The 22802-nt window shown below is 44.2% G+C and overlaps 1 protein-coding gene across 1 annotated transcript in view; it reads right to left on the bottom strand.

Annotated features, from left to right (window-relative positions):
* Positions 1–5911: 5911 nt before the first annotated feature.
* The window catches only part of LOC139068835 (uncharacterized), a 303424-nt gene continuing 286533 nt past the window's right edge, over positions 5912–22802 (bottom strand). The window contains exon 2 of the mRNA XM_070549149.1: positions 5912–10720. Coding sequence (XP_070405250.1) covers positions 5998–10569 — 4572 coding nt within the window. The 5' untranslated portion in view covers positions 10570–10720 and the 3' untranslated portion in view covers positions 5912–5997. The remainder of the gene's footprint in view (positions 10721–22802) is intronic.

Below are 22802 nucleotides of genomic sequence, written 5' to 3'. Positions count from 1 at the left end.
CCCGGTGACCTTTGGGACATGGTTTTACCCCCTATAGGAATGTGCGATCATCATGAAACGTTCAGATCACTTACAACTCAATAGATTCTACCTCCTTGTAACGTTTCAGCCTAATTGGACCTTGTTTTCACACAAATTGACCCAGAATGATGTGAAATTGTGCTTCGTGCAACATAATTCTGGGTGCCATTTAAAAACCATAAGTGCTAATGACTCCATTCCTTTTTGTGGTTGGAGGGGCTGTTGATTGGAGTACATTAAAACAAACCTGATCTCCCTAGGACATTCAGAAGCCAAGTTATAAGCCCACAAATGTGTAACTGGACTACTTCTTTAAATTGACACCAGATCCGGTGACCTTTGGGACATGGTTTGACCCCCTTAGGAAAGTGCTATCATTAGGAAACGTTCAGATCACTTACAACTCAATAGATTCTACCTTCCTGTAACGTTTCAGCCTGATTGGACCTTGTTTTCACAAAAATGAACCCAGAATGATGTGAAATTGTTCTTCATGCAACATAATTCTGGGTGCCATTTAAAAACCATAAGTGCTAATGACTCCATTCCTTTTTGTGGTTGTAGGGGCTGTTAATTGGAGTATATTAAAACAAACCTGATCTCTCTAGGACATTCAGAAGCTAAGTTATAAGCCCACAAATGTGTAACTGGACTACTTCTTTAAGTTACCAGATCCGGTGACCTTTGGGACATGGTTTGACCCCCTTAGGAAAATGCTATCATCATGAAACGTTCAGATCACTTACAACTCAATAGATTCTACCTTCCTGTAACGTTTCAGCCTGATTGGACCTTGTTTTCACACAAATGGACCCAGAATGATGTGAAATTGTGCTTCGTGCAACATAATTCTGGGTGCCATTTACAAACCATAAGTGCTAATGACTCCATTCCTTTTTGTGGTTCTAGGGGCTGTTGATTGGAGTACACCAAACCAAACCTGACCTCTCTAGGACATTCAGAAGAAACATTATAAGCCCACAAAGGTGTAACTGGACTACTTCTTTAAAGTGACACCAGGCCCGGTGACCTTTGGGACATGGTTTGACCCCCTATAGGAATGTGGGATCATCTTGAAACGTTCAGATCACTTACAACTAAATAGATTCTACCTTCCTGTAACGTTTCAGCCTGATTGGACCTTGTTTTCACACAAATGGACCCAGAATGATGTGAAATTGTGCTTCGTGCAACATACTTCTGGGTGCCATTTACAAACCATAAGTGCTAATGACTCCATTCCTTTTTGTGGTTGTAGGGGCTGTTGATTGGAGTACACTAAAACAAACCTGACCTCTCTAGGACATTCAGAAGAAATGTTATAAGCCCACAAAGGTGTAACTGGACTACTTCTTTGAAGTGACACCAGGCCCGGTGACCTTTGGGACATGGTTTGACCCCCTATAGGAATGTGGTATCATAATTAAACACAGGAAACATTTACAACTCAATAGATTCTACTTTTCTGTGACGTTTCAGCCTGATTGGACCTTGTTTTCACACAAATGGACCCAGAATGATGTGAAATTGTCCTTCGTGCAACATAATTCTGGGTGCCATTTAAAAACCATAAGTGCTAATGACTCCATTCCTTTTAGTGGTAATGGGGGCTGTGGATTGGAGTACTCTAAAACAAACCTGACCTCTCTAGGACATTCAGAAGCCAAGTTATAAGCCCACAACGTTGTAACTGGACTACTTCTTTAAAGTGACACCAGGCCCGGTGACCTTTGGGACATGGTTTGACCCCCTATAGGAATGTGCGATCATCATGAAACGTTCAGATCACTTACAACTCAATAGATTCTACCTTCTTGTAACGTTTCAGCCTGATTGGACCTTGTTTTCACACAAATGGACCCAGAATGATGTGAAATTGTGCTTCGTGCAACATAATTCTGGGTGCCATTTAAAAACCATAAGTGCTAATGACTCCAATCCTTTTTGAGGTTGTAGGGGCTGTTGATTGGAGTACACTAAAACAAACCTGATCTCTCTAGGACATTCAGAAGCCAAGTTATAAGCCCACAAATGTGTAACTGGACTACTTCTTTAAAGTGACACCAGTTCCGGTGACCTTTGGGACATGGTTTTACCCCCGTAGGAATGTGCGATCATCATGAAACGTTCAGATCACTTACAACTCAATAGATTCTACCTTCTTGCACGTTTCAGCCTGATTGGACCTTGTTTTCACACAAATGAACCCAGAATGATGTGAAATTGAGCTTCGTGCAACATAATTCTGGGTGCCATTTAAAAACCATAAGTGCTAATGACTCCATTCCTTTTAGTGGTAATGGGGGCTGTGGATTGGAGTACTCTAAAACAAACCTGACCTCTCTAGCACATTCAGAAGCCAAGTTATAAGCCCACAAAGGTGTAACTGGACTACTTCTTTAAAGTGACACCAGGCCCGGTGACCTTTGGGACATGGTTTTACCCCCTATAGGAATGTGCGATCATCGTGAAACGTTCAGATCACTTACAACTCAATAGATTCTACCTTCTTGTAACGTTTCAGCCTGATTGGACCTTGTTTTCACACAAATGGACCCAGAATGATGTGAAATTGTGCTTCGTGCAACATAATTCTGGGTGCCATTTATAAACCATAAGTGCTAATGACTCCATTCCTTTTTGTGGTTGGAGGGGCTGTTGGTTGGAGTAAATTAAAACAAACCTGATCTCTCTAGGACATTCAGAAGCCAAGTTATAAGCCCACAAATGTGTAACTGGACTACTTCTTTAAATTGACACCAGATCCGGTGACCTTTGGGACATGGTTTGACCCCCTTAGGAAAGTGCTATCATTAGGAAACGTTCAGATCACTTACAACTCAATAGATTCTACCTTCCTGTAACGTTTCAGCCTGATTGGACCTTGTTTTCACACAAATGAACCCAGAATGATGTGAAATTGTGCTTCGTGCAACATAATTCTGGGTGCCATTTAAAAACCATAAGTGCTAATGACTCCATTCTTTTTTGTGGTTGTAGGGGCTGTTGATTGGAGTATACTAAAACAAACCTGATCGCTCTAGGACATTCAGAAGCCAAGTTATAAGCCCACAAATGTGTAACTGGACTACTTCTTTATGTTGACACCAGATCCGGTGACCTTTGGGACATGGTTTGACCCCCTTAGGAAAATGCTATCATCATGAAACGTTCAGATCACTTACAACTCAATAGATTCTACCTTCCTGTAACGTTTCAGCCTGATTGGACCTTGTTTTCACACAAATGGACCCAGAATGATGTGAAATTGTGCTTCGTGCAACATAATTCTGGGTGCCATTTACAAACCATAAGTGCTAATGACTCCATTCCTTTTAGTGGTAATGGGTGCTGTGGATTGGAGTACTCTAAAACAAACCTGACCTCTCTAGGACATTCAGAAGCCAAGTTATAAGCCCACAAATGTGTAGCTGGACTACTTCTTTAAAGTGACACCAGGCCCGGTGACCTTTGGGACATGGTTTGACCCCCTATAGGAATGTGCGATCATCATGAAACGTTCAGATCACTTACAACTCAATAGATTCTACCTTCTTGTAACGTTTCAGCCTGATTGGACCTTGTTTTCACACAAATGGACCCAGAAAGATGTGAATTTGTGCTTCTTGCAACATAACTCTGGGTGCCATTTAAAAACCATAAGTGCTAATGACTCCATTCCTTTTTGTGGTTGTAGGGGCTGTTGGTTGGAGTACATTAAAAACAAACCTGATCTATCTAGGACATTCAGAAGCCAAGTTATAAGCCCACAAATGTGTAACTGGACTACTTCTTTAAAGTGACACCAGGCCCGGTGACCTTTGGGACATGGTTTGACCCCCTATAGGAATGTGCGATCATCATGAGACGTTCAGATCACTTACAACTCAATAGATTCTACCTTCTTGTAACGTTTCAGCCTGATTGGACCTTGTTTTCACACAAATGGACCCAGAATGATGTGAAATTGTGCTTTGTGCAACATAATTCTGGGTGCCATTTACAAACCATAAGTGCTAATGACTCCATTCCTATTTGTGGTTGTAGGGGCTGTTGAATGGAGTACACTAAAACAAACCTGACCTCTCTAGGACATTCAAAAGCCAAGTTATAAGCCCACAAATGTGTAACTGGACTACTTTAAAGTGACACCAGGCCCGGTGACCTTTGGGACATGGTTTGACCCCCTATAGGAATGTGCGATCATCATGAAACGTTCAGATCACTTACAACTCAATAGATTCTACCTTCTTGTAACGTTTCAGCCTGATTGGACCTTGTTTTCACACAAATGGACCCAGAATGATGTGAAATTGTGCTTCGTGCAACATAATTCTGGGTGCCATTTAAAAACCATAAGTGCTAATGACTCCATTCCTTTTAGTGGTAATGGGGGCTGTGGATTGGAGTACTCTAAAACAAACCTGACCTCTCTAGGACATTCAGAAGAAACGTTATAAGCCCACAAAGGTGTAACTGGACTACTTCTTTAAAGTGACACCAGGCCCGGTGACCTTTGGGACATGGTTTGACCCGCTATAGGAATGTCCGATCATCATGAAATGTTCAGATCACTTAAACTCAATAGATTCTACCTTCTTGTAACGTTTCAGCCTGATTGGACCTTGTTTTCACACAAATGGACCCAGAATGATGTGAAATTGTGCTTCGTGCAACATAATTCTGGGTGCCATTTACAAACCATAAGTGCTAATGACTCCATTCCTTTTTGTGGTTGTAGGGGCTGTTGATTGGAGTACACTAAAACAAACCTGATCTCTCTAGGACATTCAGAAGCCAAGTTATAAGCCCACAAATGTGTAACTGGACTACTTCTTTAAATTGACACCAGATCTGGTGACCTTTGGGACATGGTTTGACCCCCTTAGGAAAGTGCTATCATCATGAAACGTTCAGATCACTTACAACTCAATAGATTCTACCTTCCTGTAACCTTTCAGCCTGATTGGACCTTGTTTTCACACAAATGAACCCAGAATGATGTGAAATTGTGCTTCGTGCAACATAATTCTGGGTGACATTTAAAAACCATAAGTGCTAATGACTCCATTCCTTTTTGGGGTAAGGGGGCTGTTAATTGGAGTACTCTAAAACAAACCTGACCTCTCTAGGATTGTACTGAATGTTTGCACTGATTGCCGATCACGCTTCAACTGAGTTGTCCTCGGTCAGAAGGATTGGCACTCCACAGTGATGTAGTCCAAGTAGTTTTATTAAAGAGGTAGCAGATGACATCAACAAGTGAGGCAATTGCATTCCCATCTATGAATGCAGGTAAAGGGAGTGTGAGTGTGCAGGAGTATGTGGGTGTGGTAATCTGTTAACAGAAAGAACAACCATTAGTATGAATAGCAATGTACCGCTTATACAGCACTGTGGGTTTCCAACATGAAGTTATATGATCTGCTATAAACCTCATGGCCACTAGATGCCACCCTAAGACCATACATGAATTTCTTGTTGGTATATGCATTAGCAAACAGTATCTCTACAGGTCAGATAATAAACACAGAAAATAGTTCTATCCACCTCCAACCACCATACTTGATAGTGAGTCGTATATGGAATGCCATATAAGCTGCAACCAAGGCTGCCTGAAGTAGGCCAACAAAACCTGCAACTTAGCAACAGGACTAGCTTCTTAGTGATGTACACAGAGCAACTCACAGATAAAGTCAAATAAGCATCAATCTCATCTTATAATACTCACATGATAAACACGCACACCAAGGGTAACTCACACAGGAACGCACGAGAAAAACGCTGATCATCCAACACCTTTCAGCTGTGCTGAACTGCGCTAAACACGTTCCCAACGGGAAGTACAGATACCGAGGTGCATCATGGGTAATGTAGTCTAAACGGTCTTCACAAACATTATTCCTCTGGAAAGCGGACTTTTAACAGCCGCCCCTGTATTTGTATGGATACAAATACACACATGCTAAAGTCAAGCTATTGCGGAACAGTATCATCTAAGTCCTCAGGGACTTTGGGGAGTCCCACTAGCTTAGTCACCGGGCGAACATAGAGACTGTCTTTAACCTTGACTTCGGCAGCCCGAACAACACCATCAGTCCCTGGGAAAACTTGGGAAATGGTACCCACAGGCCAGAGGCCTCTAGGCAGATTAGAGTCTACAATCATAACAGCTTGTCCCACGGTCATGTTGTCAGTGGACTTCCTCCATTTCTGTCGGAGTTGCAGTCCTGGGAGGTAGTTCTGTATGAACCGCTTCCAGAAGTGGTCACTGATGACCTGGCTGTGTATCCATCTTCTGGTCGAAAGAGTGCCTGAGGGGAAGTAGACTGCCAGGGGTAGTACTGAATCACGCCGCACCATCAAGAGAAGATTTGGTGTGATGGGATCTGGGTCAGCTATGTCAGCCGATGCATAGCCAAGCGGTTTTGAGTTCAAAATGCCCTCAACCTCTATGAGAGCTGTGAGTAGGACTTCTTCTGCCACAACTTGGTCCTTCAGGACTACTTGTAGAGCTGACTTCACTGCTCTGATTTCCCTTTCCCAGGCTCCTCCGAAATGAGGCGAGTGTGGGGGATTGAAGCAGAAGTGGATAGCCTGCGTGGCTAGTTGCTGCTTGAGGTCAGGCTCCATGTTTTCAAATGCTGCTTGGAGTTCTCTATGACCACCTCTGAAATTGGTTCCTTGATCAGACCACATCTCGTATGGCTTTCCTCTGCGTGCGATAAATCTGCGTAATGACATAAGGAAGGAATCGGTGTCAAGACTAGGGAGGAGATCGAGATGCACACATCTAGTTGTAAGACACTTGTAGATAATTCCCCAGCGTTTCTCTCTTCTACGACCTATCTTTATCGTGTATGGCCCGAAACAGTCTACGCCCGTTGACCAGAACGGGGGTTTATAGAGTCTCATCCGTGAGGAAGGTAAATCAGCCATCTTGGGTGTAGAAGGTGTGGCGCGCCATCTCCTACAGTCCACACACTGGTGCTGGTGTTTCTTAATGGCTTGACGTCCTCTGAGAATCCAATAGGTGCGCCTTATCTCCGCAAATAGCCTCTCTGCACCTGGGTGAAGGAGCTGGTCATCATAAGTCCTTATGATGAGCTTGGTCAGGGGATGTTCAGCTGCTAGTACGATGGGATGAATACTGTCTGGATCTAAGTCTGCGGCTTGACGAAGGCGGCCTCCGACTCTGATGAGACCAGTAAGACTGTCATATTCAGGGGACAGCGTGCTAAGACGGCTGTCTGAGCGGACTGGGCGACTGGTCTGGAGGGCTTTGGTCTCCTCTGTGAAGCTGTCGGTCTGAGCTGAGCGGAGCAGCATGGTCTTGGTTTCCAGTCGCTCCGCGGCTGTAATAGGAGTGTCGGCCGCCCCGTGTAGGGTCCGGTACGTAGCAGCAATCAGCTTATCTAGTGAGGCATACTGCATTGGATCCGGCAAGGTTGGGGATACAGAAGCGTGCCCACAGAATGCAGTCCTCCTGAGCTCTGCTTCATTGCAGGCTGGAAACTCTGTTGGCAGCTTAGGCCAAGTGTCAGCGGCTTGTAATAGGAAAGGTGGACCATGTGACCAACGATTGGGGGCTGTTAGGTCAGCGAGATGTTTCCCTCTGGTGATGTCATCAGCAGGATTGAGCTCAGAGGTCACATATCGCCACTGTTCAGGAGATGTCAGCTCCTGTATTTCACAGATTCGAGTCCCCACAAATACCTTATAGCGACAGGAGCTAGATTGGATCCACTGCAGCACCGTGGTAGAGTCTGTCCACAGGTAAATCGACTGTATGGGAACAGTAAGCTCTGTCTGGAGTAATCTGGCCAATTGGGCTCCTGTGAGTGCTGCGCAAAGCTCCAACCGGGGCATTGACACCTGCTTGCGTGGGGCCACTCTGGAGCGAGCCATCAGGAATGATGTGATGATGGGCCGTTGCCGCTCAATTACCCTGAGATAAGCCACAGCCCCATAAGCCTTTTCCGATGCGTCACAGAATACGTGAGCTTCATATGTCACATTGCTGGAGTTATGAGGAGGAGCGTAGCAGCGGGGAATGATGACATGCTGAAGGTGTGACAGTTCGCCTTCCCACTCAAGCCAGGACTGAAGTAGATTCCCTTCGATGGGCTCATCCCACCCTCTTTCTGTGCTCCACAGGGCCTGTACAATCAGCTTGGCCCTTGTAGTGTAGGGACAAATATACCCTAGTGGGTCATACTGGGTAGCTAGTACCTTGTACACATTGCGCAGCGTGACCGTGGAGTAGGTGATAGGGCGGTGCTTATATCCCAGGACATCTGTCGGACAGTGCCAGCTAAGTCCTAACGTTGACTCTTGTGAGTCGAGACCTTTGAAGTTCAGCCAAAGTTCACAGCTCTCTGATCGAGCTGAAGCGGGCAGATGAGCAACTACTTCGGGCACGTTGCTCGCCCACTGTCGTATATCAAATCCTCCCTGAATGAGTAAATCTCTCATCCGGTCGATGAGCTGTTTTGCCTCTTCTGGGTTGAACAGGGACTGTAAACAATTATCCACGTAGAAGGCTGTGTGGACTGAGTCACAGATGTCTTTGTGGGTTTCTTTGTGCTCCCTTGCATGTCTCTGTAGGGCGAACGTAGCACAGCAGGGGCTACATGTCGTTCCGAAGGGCAAAACTCTCCACTCATATATGTCTGGGGGCCGATCCGTTTCACAATCCCTCCACAGAAACCGTAGCAGGGGACAATCCTCTGGGAGCAGCCGAACCTGATGAAACATGGCTTTGATATCTCCACTCACGGCTACAGGATGTTGACGGAAGCGGAGTAATACCCCCAGCAGAGTGGGTCCCATGGGAGGTCCTGGTAAGAGGCAGCGGTTCAGGACGGACCCCTGAAACTCAAACGAACAGTTGAAGACCACTCTAGCCTTATTGTTGTGATGTACTATGTGGTGCGGTACATACCATGACTCAGAAGAGCTATGTGTCTCATCTGGGCTCAGCTTAGCAACATAGCCAGACTCTACTAACCTGTGGATCTCCTGGTTGTATGTATGGGTCAGATCAGGGTTCTTGGCCAGCTTACGTTCAGTAGATCTGAGGAGGCCCTTTACTGCTTCAGGGGAGACACACAGACGTGGAAAGTCTCTTCTTCTCAGTAGAGGAGTGGCATATCTCTCGACACCATCTACTGGGACTCTGAGGGTCTTTGTTTCCAACGTAGCCACTGCCTCTCTGTCCTCCTTTGACCGTGTGACCTCCTTCTCTGTCCTACAGGGGGGAACATCTAGTTGCCACAAACGCTTCACATCTTGATGCAGGGCCTCTGCAGGAGAAAGACACATGTTCAGGCACTGCAGCTCCCCCTCAGATGTAGGCATACTACTGGCTGGCCCCTGGATGGCCCATCCGAGCTTGGTGCAGACGGCTACTGGCCCTTTAGATGACCCCCTAAGGACAGGACGGACAGGGGTGATGAGATGAGCATTATCTGAGCCAAGTAGCACCAAAGGTTGGACCTGGTTAAATCCTTTGATCTGGACTTTCTGCAAGTGAAGATACTTCTTCTTCAGCTGTTCAGCTGGACATGACTGAGTAGCTAGACTCAGCTGGTCGGCTGTGAATGCATGTGTTACTTTGTACCTCACTTTGGGCTTAGCTCTCGGTGACACCTGAAATGAGACAAAGCCTCCCTTCATCTGGATTACATCTCGACGGATAGTTCGCAGTGCGAGTGTTGCTTCCTCCTGCTCCAAACCTAGAGATTCAACTGCCGCAGGAAGCACAACAGTCTTTTCTGAGCCGTCATCAAGCACAGCAAATGTGTCCAGAGATTTGCCACCATGATGTAGTTGAATTGGTACTACTTTAAGCATGACTCGACCTGAGTGACTTGAATAGTCTAGGTAAACCATACTAGTACTCACAGTTAGTATGTTAGGGTCCCGCTTCTTGGCCTCAACCAGGTCATGGAGCACAGACAAATGCTGGTCACCACAGGTGCTGCACGGCTTCTTTAGAGTACACTGCTCTGGAGAATGTTTACGGCCACAGCGCCAGCATTTGGCCTTCTCAGTAATCCAGGTAGCCATAGCTTTGAGGTCTAGCCCTTTAAATCCATCACAGCCATTCAGATAATGCTCTGTCCCTTCACAGTATGGACAATAAGGTTTGAACTTCTGTCTCTTCTTAGGTTGGACTGTCGGATTGGGAGCTGTAGATCCTCCCCCTGGTCTTAGCTTGGCTTGGGCTGGATTTGGGCCGTAGTAGATGGAAGCAGATTTGCTGTGTGACTTGGGCCCTGCTAAGGCTTTGAGTAGGTTCTTCTCTGGGCGTGGCCTGTCAGAGGGCATGTGAGAGGCTTGTCTGGATAGCTGAAGGACTTGGGATTTCCGTTCAAGCCATTCTGAGAAGTCGTACATATTGTATGTTCGGCTGCTGCCCGTGCGGATGATCCCCCGGGTAATACAGTACTCGATGAAGCTGTCTCTGTAGTTCAGGGGGAGTTTGGTAAGCAGTCTGTCCACATGTGAACCACAATGAAGCTCACTGGCTGCTACTTCATCCATGGTACTGAGAAGCCCGACCAGGCTGGACACGGACAGGGACAGGTCCTCAATAGCTTGAGAGTCTCCTGTTCTAATAGGGGGGCAGTTCAATATAGTGCTAAGCTCACTTTGGACTAACTGCCTTGGCTGTCCATACCTCTGCTCTAGCACCCTCATTGCACTAGTATAGGGAGTGCGGTCGTGGATGTAGCGCTTGGCTACCTGTAGGGCGCTGGGATATTCTAGATGATCTAATAGGACCTGAAACTTGTAATCTTCTCCCAGATGAGAATGTGGCCCTAAGGTGCTGTCCAGCCCTTTCTTTAATAAGGCGAAGTCACTCTCTCTGCCCGTCCTGAAGACCACCAGCCTAGGCTTTGGAATACCATATGAAGATGCCACCATCATTTCCATCAGGTTTGGTAGAGGCGCTCTGGCTGATTCAGATGTGGCAACCCGTGGATTATATTGTCCAGCAGAGGAAGATGATGAATGGTCACTTCCTGACGGGTCGGGAACGTGGTGGTTGCCAGCTGGATCAGGCAAAGCTTCAGGATGCAATATGTTGGATACAGGGTGCTGAGCGTCTGCCCACTGTGATGGCTGGGTCACAGGTTCTGGTGGACGCGGAAGTTGGTAGGTCGGATCAGCAGGACGCGGTGGTTGCTGCAAGTACACAGGATTAGCTGGAGGTCTAGCTTGGAAGACGGGAGCAGCTGGATGTAACGTCTGCTGCAGACTCACTGGATCCCCAGCCTGTGATAGCTGCTGTACTGCATGATAAGCACGTTGTCTTGGCTGATTAGCTGAGGCTGCGTGATGTGATATCTGCACCTGGCCTGGCCGGTTTATAAGGAGATGATGTTCCGATCTCTGGTACACGAAGGGTGTAGCGGTGCATCGTCCAAGTCTCCTGAGTGGCGTTGATGCAGCTACATAAGTGGCAGGGTGCAGCACTGGCTGAGTGTGAAAACTCACTTTACGAGGAGGTGATGGAGCAGATGCCTTCACTGGCATCAGCATGTTCGCAGGTGTTGTGGTGTCCTGCTCTGGTACAGGTAGTGGCTCTATGGTGCGATGTATCACCTCACTGCTAGGTTGTGAAGCTTGCTCCAAACGCTCCACCCGCTTCAGTAATGTTCCATGAGTGTCCTCCATAGACGCTTGAAGGTGATTCATGGTTTGGAGGACACTGTTCCATGCGGATTCCATCCTCTGCCATCTCCCTTCCTCTTCATTGTCAGAGCTACTGGAACTACTTGGAGCTCTAGATGGGTTGGGTGGCTCAGTTAGGTTGTGCTCATAGTCCACCAGATATCCCGGGAGTTTCCTCTCCCGTTTTGGACGGGGGCTACTCGATGCACCTCCATCCTGAGGGTTTTCCATCTCATGAACTCAGCCAAGGCAAATCCGGCTCGAAGGACCACTTGTACTGAATGTTTGCACTGATTGCCGATCACGCTTCAACTGAGTTGTCCTCGGTCAGAAGGATTGGCACTCCACAGTGATGTAGTCCAAGTAGTTTTATTAAAGAGGTAGCAGATGACATCAACAAGTGAGGCAATTGCATTCCCATCTATGAATGCAGGTAAAGGGAGTGTGAGTGTGCAGGAGTATGTGGGTGTGGTAATCTGTTAACAGAAAGAACAACCATTAGTATGAATAGCAATGTACCGCTTATACAGCACTGTGGGTTTCCAACATGAAGTTATATGATCTGCTATAAACCTCATGGCCACTAGATGCCACCCTAAGACCATACATGAATTTCTTGTTGGTATATGCATTAGCAAACAGTATCTCTACAGGTCAGATAATAAACACAGAAAATAGTTCTATCCACCTCCAACCACCATACTTGATAGTGAGTCGTATATGGAATGCCATATAAGCTGCAACCAAGGCTGCCTGAAGTAGGCCAACAAAACCTGCAACTTAGCAACAGGACTAGCTTCTTAGTGATGTACACAGAGCAACTCACAGATAAAGTCAAATAAGCATCAATCTCATCTTATAATACTCACATGATAAACACGCACACCAAGGGTAACTCACACAGGAACGCACGAGAAAAACGCTGATCATCCAACACCTTTCAGCTGTGCTGAACTGCGCTAAACACGTTCCCAACGGGAAGTACAGATACCGAGGTGCATCATGGGTAATGTAGTCTAAACGGTGTTCACAAACATTATTCCTCTGGAAAGTGGACTTTTAACAAGGATATTCAAAAGCCAAGTTATAAGCCCACAAATGTGTAACTGGACTACTTTAAAGTGACACCAGGCCCGGTGACCTTTGGGACATGGTTTGACCCCCTATAGGAATGTGCGATCATCATGAAACGTTCAGATCACTTACAACTCAATAGATTCTACCTTCTTGTAACGTTTCAGCCTGATTGGACCTTGTTTTCACACAAATGGACCCAGAATGATGTGAAATTGTGCTTCGTGCAACATAATTCTGGGTGCCATTTAAAAACCATAAGTGCTAATGACTCCATTCCTTTTAGTGGTAATGGGGGCTGTGGATTGGAGTACTCTAAAACAAACCTGACCTCTCTAGGACATTCAGAAGCCAAGTTATAAGCCCACAAAGGTGTAACTGGACTACTTCTTTAAAGTGACACCAGGCCCGGTGACCTTTGGGACATGGTATGACCCCCTATAGGAATGTGCGATCATTATGAAACGTTTAGATCACTTACAACTCAATAGATTCTACCTTCCTGTAACGTTTCAGCCTGATTGGACCTTGTTTTCACACAAATGGACCCAGAATGATGTGAAATTGTGCTTCGTGCAACATAATTCTGGGTGCCATTTAAAAACCATAAGTGCTAATGACTCCATTCCTTTTTTTGGTTGTAGGGGCTTTTGATTGGAGTATACTAAAACAAACCTGATCTCTCTAGGACATTCAGAAGCCAAGTTATAAGCCCACAAATGTGTAACTGGACTACTTCTTTAAATTGACACCAGATCCGGTGACCTTTGGGACATGGTTTGACCCCCTTAGGAAAGTGCTATCATCACGAAACGTTCAGATCACTTACAACTCAATAGATTCTACCTTCCTGTAACGTTTCAGCCTGATTGGACCTTGTTTTCACACAAATGGACCCAGAATGATGTGAAATTGTGCTTCGTGCAACATAATTCTGGGTGCCATTTACAAACCATAAGTGCTAATGACTCCATTCCTTTTTGTGGTTGTAGGGGCTGTTGATTGGAGTACACTAAAACAAACCTGACCTCTATAGGACATTCAGAAGAAATGTTATAAGCCCACAAAGGTGTAACTGGACTACTTCTTTGAAGTGACACCAGGCCAGGTGACCTTTGGGACATGGTTTGACCCCCTATAGGAATGTGCTATCATAATTAAACACAGGAAAAATTTACAACTCAATAGATTCTACTTTTCTGTGACGTTTCAGCCTGATTGGACCTTGTTTTCACACAAATGGACCCAGAATGATGTGAAATTGTGCTTCGTGCAACATAATTCTGGGTGCCATTTAAAAACCATAAGTGCTAATGACTCCATTCCTTTTAGAGGTAATGGGGGCTGTGGATTGGAGTACTCTAAAACAACCCTGACCTCTCTAGGACATTCAGAAGCCAAGTTATAAGCCCACAAAGGTGTAACTGGACTACTTCTTTAAAGTGACACCAGGCCCGGTGACCTTTGGGACATGGTTTTACCCCCTATAGGAATGTGCGATCATCATGAAACGTTCAGATCACTTACAACTCAATAGATTCTACCTTTTTGTAACGTTTCAGCCTGATTGGACCTTGTTTTCACACAAATGGACCCAGAATGATGTGAAATTGTGCTTCATGCAACATAATTCTGGGTGCCATTTACAAACCATAAGTGCTAATGACTCCATTTCTTTTTGTGGTTGGAGGGGCTGTTGGTTGGAGTACATTAAAACAAACCTGATCTCTCTAGGACATTCAGAAGCCAAGTTATAAGCCCACAAATGTGTAACTGGACTACTTCTTTAAATTGACACCAGATCCGGTGACCTTTGGGACATGGTTTGACCCCCTTAGGAAAGTGCTATCATTAGGAAACGTTCAGATCACTTACAACTCAATAGATTCTACCTTCCTGTAACGTTTCAGCCTGATTGGACCTTGTTTTCACACAAATGAACCCAGAATGATGTGAAATTGTGCTTCGTGCAACATAACTCTGGGTGCCATTTAAAAACCATAAGTGCTAATGACTCCATTCCTTTTAGTGGTAATGGGGGCTGTGGATTGGAGTACTCTAAAAAAAACCTGACCTCTCTAGGACATTCAGAAGCCAAGTTATAAGCCCACAAAGGTGTAGCTGGACTACTTCTTTAAAGTGACACCAGGCCCGGTGACCTTTGGGACATGGTTTGACCCCCTATAGGAATGTGCGATCATCATGAAACGTTCAGATCACTTACAACTCAATAGATTCTACCTTCTTGTAACGTTTCAGCCTGATTGGACCTTGTTTTCACACAAATGGACCCAGAAAGATGTGAAATTGTGCTTCGTGCAACATAACTCTGGGTGCCATTTAAAAACCATAAGTGCTAATGACTCCATTCCTTTTTGTGGTTGTAGGGGCTGTTGGTTGGAGTACATTAAAACAAACCTGATCTCTCTAGGACATTCAGAAGCCAAGTTATAAGCCCACAAATGTGTAACTGGACTACTTATTTAAAGTGACACCAGGCCCGGTGACCTTTGGGACATGGTTTGACCCCCTATAGGAATGTGCGATCATCATGAAACGTTCAGATCACTTACAACTCAATAGATTCTACCTTCTTGTAACGTTTCAGCCTGATTGGACCTTGTTTTCACACAAATGGACCCAGAATGATGTGAAATTGTGCTTTGTGCAACATAATTCTGGGTGCCATTTACAAACCATGAGTGCTAATGACTCCATTCCTATTTGTGGTTGTAGGGGCTGTTGAATGGAGTACACTAAGACAAACCTGACCTCTCTAGGACATTCAGAAACCAAGTTATAAGCCCACAAAGTTGTAACTGGACTACTTCTTTAAAGTGACACCAGGCCCGGTGACCTTTGGGACATGGTTTGACCCCCTATAGGAATTTGCGATCATCATGAAACGTTCAGATCACTTACAACTCAATAGATTCTACCTTCTTGTAACATTTCCGCCTGATTGGACCTTGTTTTCACACAAATGGACCCAGAATGATGTGAAATTGTGCTTCGTGCAACATAAGTCTGGGTGCCATTTACAAACCATAAGTGCTAATGACTCCATTCCTTTTAGTGGTTGTAGGGGCTGTTGATTGGAGTACTCTGAAACAAACCTGACCTTTCTAGGACATTCAGAAGCCAAGTTATAAGCCCACAAAGGTGTAACTGGACTACTTCTTTAAAGTGACACCAGGCCCGGTGACCTTTGGGACATGGTTTGACCCGCTATAGGAATGTGCGATCATCATGAAACGTTCAGATCACTTACAACTCAATAGATTCTACCTTCTTGTAACGTTTCAGCCTGATTGGACCTTGTTTTCACACAAATGGACCCAGAATGATGTGAAATTGTGCTTCGTGCAACATAATTCTGGGTGCCATTTACAAACCATAAGTGCTAATGACTCCATTCCTTTTTGTGGTTGTAGGGGCTGTTGATTGGAGTATACTAAAACAAACCTGATCTCTCTAGGACATTCAGAAGCCAAGTTATAAGCCCACAAATGTGTAACTGGACTACTTCTTTAAATTGACACCAGATCCGGTGACCTTTGGGACATGGTTTGACCCCCTTAGGAAAGTGCTATCATCATGAAACGTTCAGATCACTTACAACTCAATAGATTCTACCTTCCTGTAACGTTTCAGCCTGATTGGACCTTGTTTTCACACAAATGAACCTAGAATGATGTGAAATTGTGCTTCGTGCAACATAATTCTGGGTGCCATTTACAAACCATAAGTGCTAATGACTCCATTCCTTTTTGTGGTTGTAGGGGCTGTTGATTGGAGTACACTAAAACAAATCTGACCTCTCTGGGACATTCAGAAGCCAAGTTATAAGCCCACAAAGTTGTAACTGGACTACTTCTTTAAAGTGACACCAGGCCCGGTGACCTTTGGGACATGGTTTGACCCCCTATAGGAATAAGCGATCATCATGAAACGTTCAGATCACTTACAACTCAATAGATTCTACCTTCTTGTAACGTTTCAGCCTGATTGGACCTTGTTTTCACATAAAAATGGACCCAGAATGATGTGAAATTGTGCTTCGTGCAACATAATTCTGGGTGCCATTTACAAACCATAAGTGCTAATGACTCCATTCCTTTTAGTGGTTGTAGGGGCTGTTGATTGGAGTACTCTGAAACAAACCTGATCTCTCTAGGACATTCAGAAGCCAAGTTATAAGCCCACAAATGTGTAACTGGACTACTTCTTTAAATTGACACCAGATCCGGTGACCTTTGGGACATGGTTTGACCCCCTTAGGAAAGTGCTATTATCATGAAACGTTCAGGTCAATTACAACTCAATAGATTCTACTTTTCTGTAACGTTTCAGCCTGATTGGACCTTGTTTTCACACAAATGGACCCAGAATGATGTGAAATTGTGCTTCGTGCAACATAATTCTGGGTGCCATTTACAAACCATAAGTGCTAATAACTCCATTCCTTTTTGTGTTTGTAGGGGCTGTTGATTGGAGTACACTAAAACAAACCTGACCTCTCTAGGACATTCAGAAGCCAAGTTATAAGCCCACAAAGGTGTACCTGGACTACTTCTTTAAAGTGACACCAGGCCCGGTGACCTTTGGGACATGGTTTGACCCCCTATAGGAATGTGCGATCATCATGAAACGTTCAGATCACTTACAACTCAATAGATTCTACCTTCCTGTAACGTTTCAGCCTGATTGGACCTTGTTTTCACACAAATGGAACCAGAATGATGTGAAATTGTGCTTCGTGCAACATAATTCTGGGTGCCATTTACAAACCATAAGTGCTAATGACTCCATTCCTTTTTGTGGTTGTAGGGGCTGTTGATTGGAGTACACTAAAACAAACCTGACCTCTCTAGGACATTCAGAAGAAACGTTATAAGCCCACAAAGGTGTAACTGGACTACTTCTTTGAAGTGACACCAGGCCCGGTGACCTTTGGGACATGGTTTGACCCCCTATAGGAATGTGTTATCATAATTAAACACAGGAATCATTTACAACTCAATAGATTCTACTTTTCTGTGACGTTTCAGCCTGATTGGACCTTGTTTTCACACAAATGGACCCAGAATGATGTGAAATTGTGCTTCGTGCAACATAATTCTGGGTGCCATTTAAAAACCATAAGTGCTAATGACTCCATTCCTTTTAGTGGTAATGGGGGCTGTGGATTGGAGTACTCTAAAACAAACCTGACCTCTCTAGGACATTCAGAAGCCAAGTTATAAGCCCACAAAGGTGTAACTGGACTACTTCTTTAAGTTGACACCAGATCCGGTGACCTTTGGGACATGGTTTGACCCCCTTAGGAAAATGCTATCATCATGAAACGTTCAGATCACTTACAACTCAATAGATTCTACCTTTCTGTAACGTTTCAGCCTGATTGGACCTTGTTTTCACACAAATGAACCCAGAATGATGTGAAATTGTGCTTCGTGCAACATAATTCTGGGTGCCATTTAAAAACCATAAGTGCTAATGACTCCACTCCTTTTTGTGGTTGTAGGGGCTGTTGATTGGAGTATACTAAAACAAACCTGATCTCTCTAGGACATTCAGAAGCCAAGTTATAAGCCCACAAATGTGTAACTGGACTACTTCTTTAAGTTGACACCAGATCCGGTGACCTTTGGGACATGGTTTGACCCCCTTAGGAAAATGCTATCATCATGAAACGTTCAGATCACTTACAACTCAATAGATTCTACCTTCCTGTAACGTTTCAGCCTGATTGGACCTTGTTTTCACACAAATGGACCCAGAATGATGTGAAATTGTGCTTAGTGCAACATAATTCTGGGTGCCATTTAAAAACCATAAGTGCTAATGATTCCAATCCTTTTTGAGGTTGTAGGGGCTGTTGATTGGAGTACACTAAAACAAACCTGATCTCTCTAGGACATTCAGAAGCCAAGTTATAAGCCCACAAATGTGTAACTGGACTACTTCTTTAAAGTGACACCAGTTCCGGTGACCTTTGGGACATGGTTTTACCCCCTATAGGAATGTGCGATCATCATGAAACGTTCAGATCACTTACAACTCAATAGATTCTACCTTCTTGCAACGTTTCAGCCTGATTGGACCTTGTTTTCACACAAATGGACCCAGAATGATGTGAAATTGTGCTTTGTGCAACATAATTCTGGGTGCCATTTACAAACCATAAGTGCTAATGACTCCATTCCTATTTGTGGTTGTAGGGGCTGTTGAATGGAGTACAATAAAACAAACCTGACCTCTCTAGGACATTCAGAAGCCAAGTTATAAGCCCACAAAGTGGTAACTGGACTACTTCTTTAAATTGACACCAGGCCCGGTGACCTTTGGGACATGGTTTGACCCCCTATAGGAATGTGCGATCATCATGAAACGTTCAGATCACTTACAACTCAATAGATTCTACCTTCTTGTAACGTTTCAGACTGATTGGACCTTGTTTTCACACAAATGGACCCAGAATGATGTGAAATTGTGCTTCGTGCAACATAATTCTGGGTGCCATTTACAAACCATAAGTGCTAATGACTCCATTCCTTTTAGTGGTTGTAGGGGCTGTTGATTGGAGTACTCTGAAACAAACCTGACCTCTCTAGGACATTCAGAAGCCAAGTTATAAGCCCACAAAGGTGTAATTGGACTACTTCTTTAAATTGACACCAGATCCGGTGACCTTTGGGACATGGTTTGACCCCCTTAGGAAAGTGCTATCATCATGAAACGTTCAGATCACTTACAACTAAATAGATTCTACCTTCCTGTAACGTTTCAGCCTGATTGGACCTTGTTTTCACACAAATGAACCCAGAATGATGTGAAATTGTGCTTCGTGCAACATAATTCTGGGTGCCATTTACAAACCATAAGTTCTATTGACTCCATTCCTTTTTGGGGTAAGGGGGCTGTTAATTGGAGTACTCTAAAACAAACCTGACCTCTCTAGGACATTCAGAAGCCAAGTTATAAGCCCACAAAGGTGTAACTGGACTACTTCTTTAAATTGACACCAGATCCGGTGACCTTTGGGACATGGTTTGACCCCCTTAGGAAAGTGCTATTATCATGAAACGTTCAGATAAACTACAACTCAATACATTCTACTTTTCTGTAACATTTCAGCCTGATTGGACCTTGTTTTCACACAAATGAACCGAGAATGATGTGAAATTGTGCTTCGTGCAACATAATTCTGGGTGCCATTTAAAAACCATAAGTGCTAATGACTCCATGCCTTTTTTTGGTTGTAGGGGCTGTTGATTGGAGTACACTAAAACAAATCTGAACTCTCTAGGACATTCAGAAGCCAAGTTATAAGCCCACAAAGTTGTAACTGGACTACTTCTTTAAAGTGACACCAGGCCCGGTGACCTTTGGGACATGGTTTGACCTCTTTAGGAAAATGCTATCATCATGAAACGTTCAGATCACTTACAACTCAATAGATTCTACCTTCTTGCAACGTTTCAGCCTGATTGGACCTTGTTTTCACACAAATGGACCCAGAATGATGTGAAATTGTGCTTTGTGCAACATAATTCTGGGTGCCATTTACAAACCATAAGTGCTAATGACTCCATTCCTATTTGTGGTTGTAGGGGCTGTTGAATGGAGTACAATAAAACAAACCTGACCTCTCTAGGACATTCAGAAGCCAAGTTATAAGCCCACAAAGTGGTAACTGGACTACTTCTTTAAATTGACACCAGGCCCGGTGACCTTTGGGACATGGTTTGACCCCCTATAGGAATGTGCGATCATCATGAAACGTTCAGATCACTTACAACTCAATAGATTCTACCTTCTTGTAACGTTTCAGACTGATTGGACCTTGTTTTCACACAAATGGACCCAGAATGATGTGAAATTGTGCTTCGTGCAACATAATTCTGGGTGCCATTTACAAACCATAAGTGCTAATGACTCCATTCCTTTTAGTGGTTGTAGGGGCTGTTGATTGGAGTACTCTGAAACAAACCTGACCTCTCTAGGACATTCAGAAGCCAAGTTATATGCCCACAAAGGTGTAATTGGACTACTTCTTTAAATTGACACCAGATCCGGTGACCTTTGGGACATGGTTTGACCCCCTTAGGAAAGTGCTATCATCATGAAACGTTCAGATCACTTACAACTCAATAGATTCTACCTTCCTGTAACGTTTCAGCCTGATTGGACCTTGTTTTCACACAAATGAACCCAGAATGATGTGAAATTGTGCTTCGTGCAACATAATTCTGGGTGCCATTTACAAACCATAAGTTCTATTGACTCCATTCCTTTTTGGGGTAAGGGGGCTGTTAATTGGAGTACTCTAAAACAAACCTGACCTCTCTAGGACATTCAGAAGCCAAGTTATAAGCCCACAAAGGTGTAACTGGACTACTTCTTTAAATTGACACCAGATCCGGTGACCTTTGGGACATGGTTTGACCCCCTTAGGAAAGTGCTATTATCATGAAACGTTCAGATCAACTACAACTCAATAGATTCTACTTTTCTGTAACATTTCAGCCTGATTGGACCTTGTTTTCACACAAATGAACCGAGAATGATGTGAAATTGTGCTTCGTGAAACATAATTCTGGGTGCCATTTAAAAACCATAAGTGCTAATGACTCCATGCCTTTTTTTGGTTGTAGGGGCTGTTGATTGGAGTACACTAAAACAAATCTGAACTCTCTAGGACATTCAGAAGCCAAGTTATAAGCCCACAAAGTTGTAACTGGACTACTTCTTTAAAGTGACACCAGGCCCGGTGACCTTTCGGACATGGTTTGACCCCCTATAGGAATGTGCGATCATCATGAAACGTTCAGATCACTTACAACTCAATAGATTCTACCTTCTTGTAACGTTTCAGCCTGATTGGACCTTGTTTTCACACAAATGGACCCAGAATGATGTGAAATTGTGCTTCGTGCAACATAATTCTGGGTGCCATTTACAAACCATAAGTGCTAATGACTCCATTCCTTTTAGTGGTTTTAGGGGCTGTTGATTGGAGTACACTGAAACAAACCTGATCTCTCTAGGACATTCAGAAGCCAAGTTATAAGCCCACAAATGTGTAACTGGACTACTTCTTTAAATTGACATCAGATCCGGTGACCTTTGGGACATGGTTTGACCCCCTTAGGAAAGTGCTATCATCATGAAACGTTCAGATCACTTACAACTCAATAGATTCTACCTTCCTGTAACGTTTCAGCCTGATTGGACCTTGTTTTCACACAAATGGACCCAGAATGATGTGAAATTGTGCTTCGTGCAACATAATTCTGGGTGCCATTTACAAACCATAAGTGCTAATGACTCCCTTCCTTTTTGTGGTTGTAGGGGCTGTTGATTGGAGTACACTAAAACAAACCTGACCTCTCTAGGACATTCAGAAGCCAAGTTATAAGCCCACAAATGTGTAACTGGACTACTTCTTTAAAGTGACACCAGGCCCGGTGACCTTTGGGACATGGTTTGACCCCCTATAGGAATCTGCTATCATAATAAAACACAGGAATCATTTACAACTCAATAGATTCTACTTTTCAGTGACGTTTCAGCCTGATTGGACCTTGTTTTCACACAAATGGACCCAGAATGATGTGAAATTGTGCTTCGTGCAACATAATTCTGGGTGCCATTTAAAAACCATAAGTGCTAATGACTCCATTCCTTTTAGTGGTAATGGGGGCTGTGGACTGGAGTACTCTAAAACAAATCTGACCTCTCTAGGACATTCAGAAGCCAAGTTATAAGCCCACAAAGTTGTAACTGGACTACGTCTTTAAAGTGACACCAGGCCCAGTGACCTTTGGGACATGGTTTGACCCCCTATAGGAATGTGCGATCATCATGAAACGTTCAGATCACTTACAACTCAATAGATTCTACCTTCTTGTAACGTTTCAGCCTGATTGGACCTTGTTTTCACACAAATGGACCCAGAATGATGTGAAATTGTGCTTCGTGCAACATAATTCTGGGTGCCATTTAAAAACCATAAGTGC

Source organism: Nothobranchius furzeri, chromosome 3 (genome assembly GCF_043380555.1).
Source record: "Nothobranchius furzeri strain GRZ-AD chromosome 3, NfurGRZ-RIMD1, whole genome shotgun sequence".
Classification (NCBI taxonomy): Eukaryota; Metazoa; Chordata; class Actinopteri; order Cyprinodontiformes; family Nothobranchiidae; genus Nothobranchius; species Nothobranchius furzeri.
This window is presented reverse-complemented; position numbering and strand designations above follow the sequence as displayed.